Raw genomic sequence first — 2,947 nt, forward strand, 5'->3', positions numbered from 1 at the left:
GCATCAATTGGCCCATGCTGAGGCCTCACAGTAGTCGATGGCCTTCTAGGAGGTGCCTCAGTTTGCAATGATACATACGACGGTGTAAAACCTGGAGGAGGACCCTCATTTTCCTCTTCAATGATGGCCATAGGAGCCTTTCCTTTATCAGTGGCCCTCAGTAACTGAGCCATTTCGGCCATTATATTCCTCTGAGCTTCCATCATTTGCTCCCTCATCTCATTCTGCATTTTAGCCAACTACTCTTGCAACTGGTCTTGCATATCCTTTTGCAACTACTCAAACCTTTGATCCATGTTCTTAGTTTTAGTGCGAGTGCCGTAAGGATGTGTGATTTTTAGTTTTTCTTTTCTACCTTTATAAAGAAACTTTAACTAATTAGGGTCTTTCTATAACCTTGAATGCATATGATAAGATGTAATGCAAATGTATGAATGCAACAAAGGCATCAATCTCGATTCAATCTCATTTAGAAAACTTTATTTAGAAAAAGAATATCTTTACATATAAATGGATTACAAGTACGATTTCGCCCTAATGCCCAAAGTTTTAACTCTATTAATAAAAGGGCTAACTCTCTTCCTATGTCTGATGACGACCCACACATCATACTCAATACATCGGCTCGTACTGCCAAGTCTTGCACATATTCAGCAACCTCTCGAATTTGAGCTATGGCTTCTCCCATGACATGATCCCTTTCTCTAATCTACCCTCTAGACTGATGAAGCTTTCCCTTTAGATAATCTCCTTATGTCTCGAGTTGCTCGATCTGAAGTTTACCTTCCTACAATGCTGCTTCCAAATCTTCAACTTTACTCTTTAGCTCTTTTAACTCAACCGTAGAATCATGGTTGCGATGCCAACGAAGGGATCTTCCAAGCTCAGTTATTTTAGACTTCAACCCTTTATTCTCTTCTTCTAATGCCAAATTCCGCGGTTGCATCTCCTGAAACTTCTTCTCCCAGTACTCAGCTCTAGCCTTTCCTTCTTGGACCTCTTTCTGCAACTGATCTGAAGACCCTCCTATTTTCGCTCTTCTTAAAGATACTTGTGCCTTTTTGTAGTGTTCCTTCAAATCATCTCTATCCTCTTCAATTTTCCTCTTTTCCTTTCTTTCTTTCTCGACCTCCATCTTCTGGACATTGATATCTAAACTTAAGTACATCTTTTCTTCTTCGAGCTTTGCTATCCTTTTTTCAAGCTCCAAATTTTTCCTCTCAAATTCTTGCTTCATAATTTCTAACTCCGAGGGCATCACTTGCAGATATTCCTCCATCGGTCGAGTTCCTTCCATACTTGGCTCAGGAATATTATCATTGATCCTTCTACCTCTCCATTCAACATATTCTGGAGTCGTAGCAGGGCCAATAGCTACTCCTTTCAACCGACACGTCTTGTTCCAAGCGCTAGAGATCTCACCGACCCTTTTTTTGTAATCGGCTCCTCTATATGCGAACTCACTTTGAGTTAGCCCATGAGTTGCTGGCACGAACTGCCTCAAACCGAATTGCCTTAACACGAGCAAGGGGGCATAACCAATGGCACCCCAAATTCCCAATAAAGGGACCCAATCGAAACTGCCGCAATGGTAAAGAATCTCACTAGGAATCATCCACGGAGCTCTCCACTCAACATCTTTCGACTGAAGATTTTGAAGTAGTGCAATCCAATTCTCCTCTGGAACATCAACTCTTCTAATTGAAGTGACTATGTCTTTCAGGGGTGAGTAATCCTCGAAGAAAAACCGACAAACGACCTTATTTATCAACCGAAAATGACTATAGAACCAAGCTAGAAGCAATTGTGCACAGCCAACAAACCTGCCTCACCAGCTTTCCAACATGTGCCTAAGGACCTGAATGTCTCTGCCAAAATTGCAAGGACAGAGGTGACCCTCTTACTGAGTTTATGGAAAAGATCCGTGGTTGCCTCATCCACATATCCCAAAGCTCTAGGGAACACCATCAATCCGTACAAACTTAAGGCAAAAACATCTACTCTTTTTGCTTCATCAGGGTGTGTCAAGATCAGACCCTTCAAAGCATCCCATGAAATGCACTTGCACTCGTCCTTCTCTTTAATTCTGGCAGTAATCTATTGCTCACTCATCCCTGTAATAGTCATCAATTTCTTCCAAAGGGTAGGGACATTAACAGCTCGAGAATAGATTCTATCAACCTAGAACTTGGGACAACGTAACAAGGCAGTGTATTCCTCTACGGTGGGCACCAAGTCTACCTCCCCAAAAGTAAAGCAACTGTACGTTGGATTCCAAAACTGAGCGAGGGCTCGGAACAAGTGCTTATCTATTTGAACATCGAGCAAGTAAGGTAAATCTCCGTAATTACCATAGAATAACTGTTTAGTCTCGTTGCCCCATTGATCCCAAATATCCTTAAGCTCTTGGAGATTATTCTGCGTAACACTCATGCGAGTATATCCTGACAGCTCTGACATATATCCCGCAGCTATACTATCTCCCTTTTCTAATTGAGTTTGCTCAGACCATCTATGGACGTTGGCGTTGCCCTCCACTCTATCAAGAAGTCCGTTCTCCATAATAAAACTCTCTAACTTAGAAACTGACCGTGAATCGATACCTTTGTAAATGCAAAATGTCATGCAAACAAAAGAAAAGAAATAGTCAGTATCCCATGATATCAATAAATCTCAACAATAGTTTATAAGGATAATATCTAAAGTTTAACTCTAACTAAGTTGGGCTCTTATGGTTTTTTCTATATGAGGTTGGTTCTAAAGTTTGAGGTACCTGAACCAGCAGATTCCTCGATCCTCACCCATTATAGGCTCATTTGAATTGAGTTCAGTTCAGGGGGATACATTTCCCTATGGCTACACGGAGATGAAAATCTCACGAAATCATAGGTACGGATGTATCCCGAAAGTGATCCACTATCCTACACGGAGGCGAAAACCTTACGAA

At 41.4% G+C, this 2,947-nt stretch overlaps 1 protein-coding gene across 1 annotated transcript; it reads right to left on the reverse strand.

Annotated features, from left to right (window-relative positions):
• Nucleotides 1-787: 787 nt before the first annotated feature.
• LOC108455661 (uncharacterized) lies at nt 788-2,460 on the reverse strand. The gene is made up of 3 exons (XM_017754199.1): nt 2,189-2,460; nt 1,859-2,086; nt 788-1,781 (listed from the first exon to the last, which is right to left on the reverse strand). Exons 1-3 carry the CDS (start codon nt 2,458-2,460, stop codon nt 788-790), a joined length of 1,494 nt encoding a protein of 497 aa, XP_017609688.1.
• Nucleotides 2,461-2,947: the final 487 nt, after the last annotated feature.

This window comes from Gossypium arboreum, chromosome 9, assembly GCF_025698485.1.
Source record: "Gossypium arboreum isolate Shixiya-1 chromosome 9, ASM2569848v2, whole genome shotgun sequence".
NCBI classification, from domain to species: domain Eukaryota; kingdom Viridiplantae; phylum Streptophyta; class Magnoliopsida; order Malvales; family Malvaceae; genus Gossypium; species Gossypium arboreum.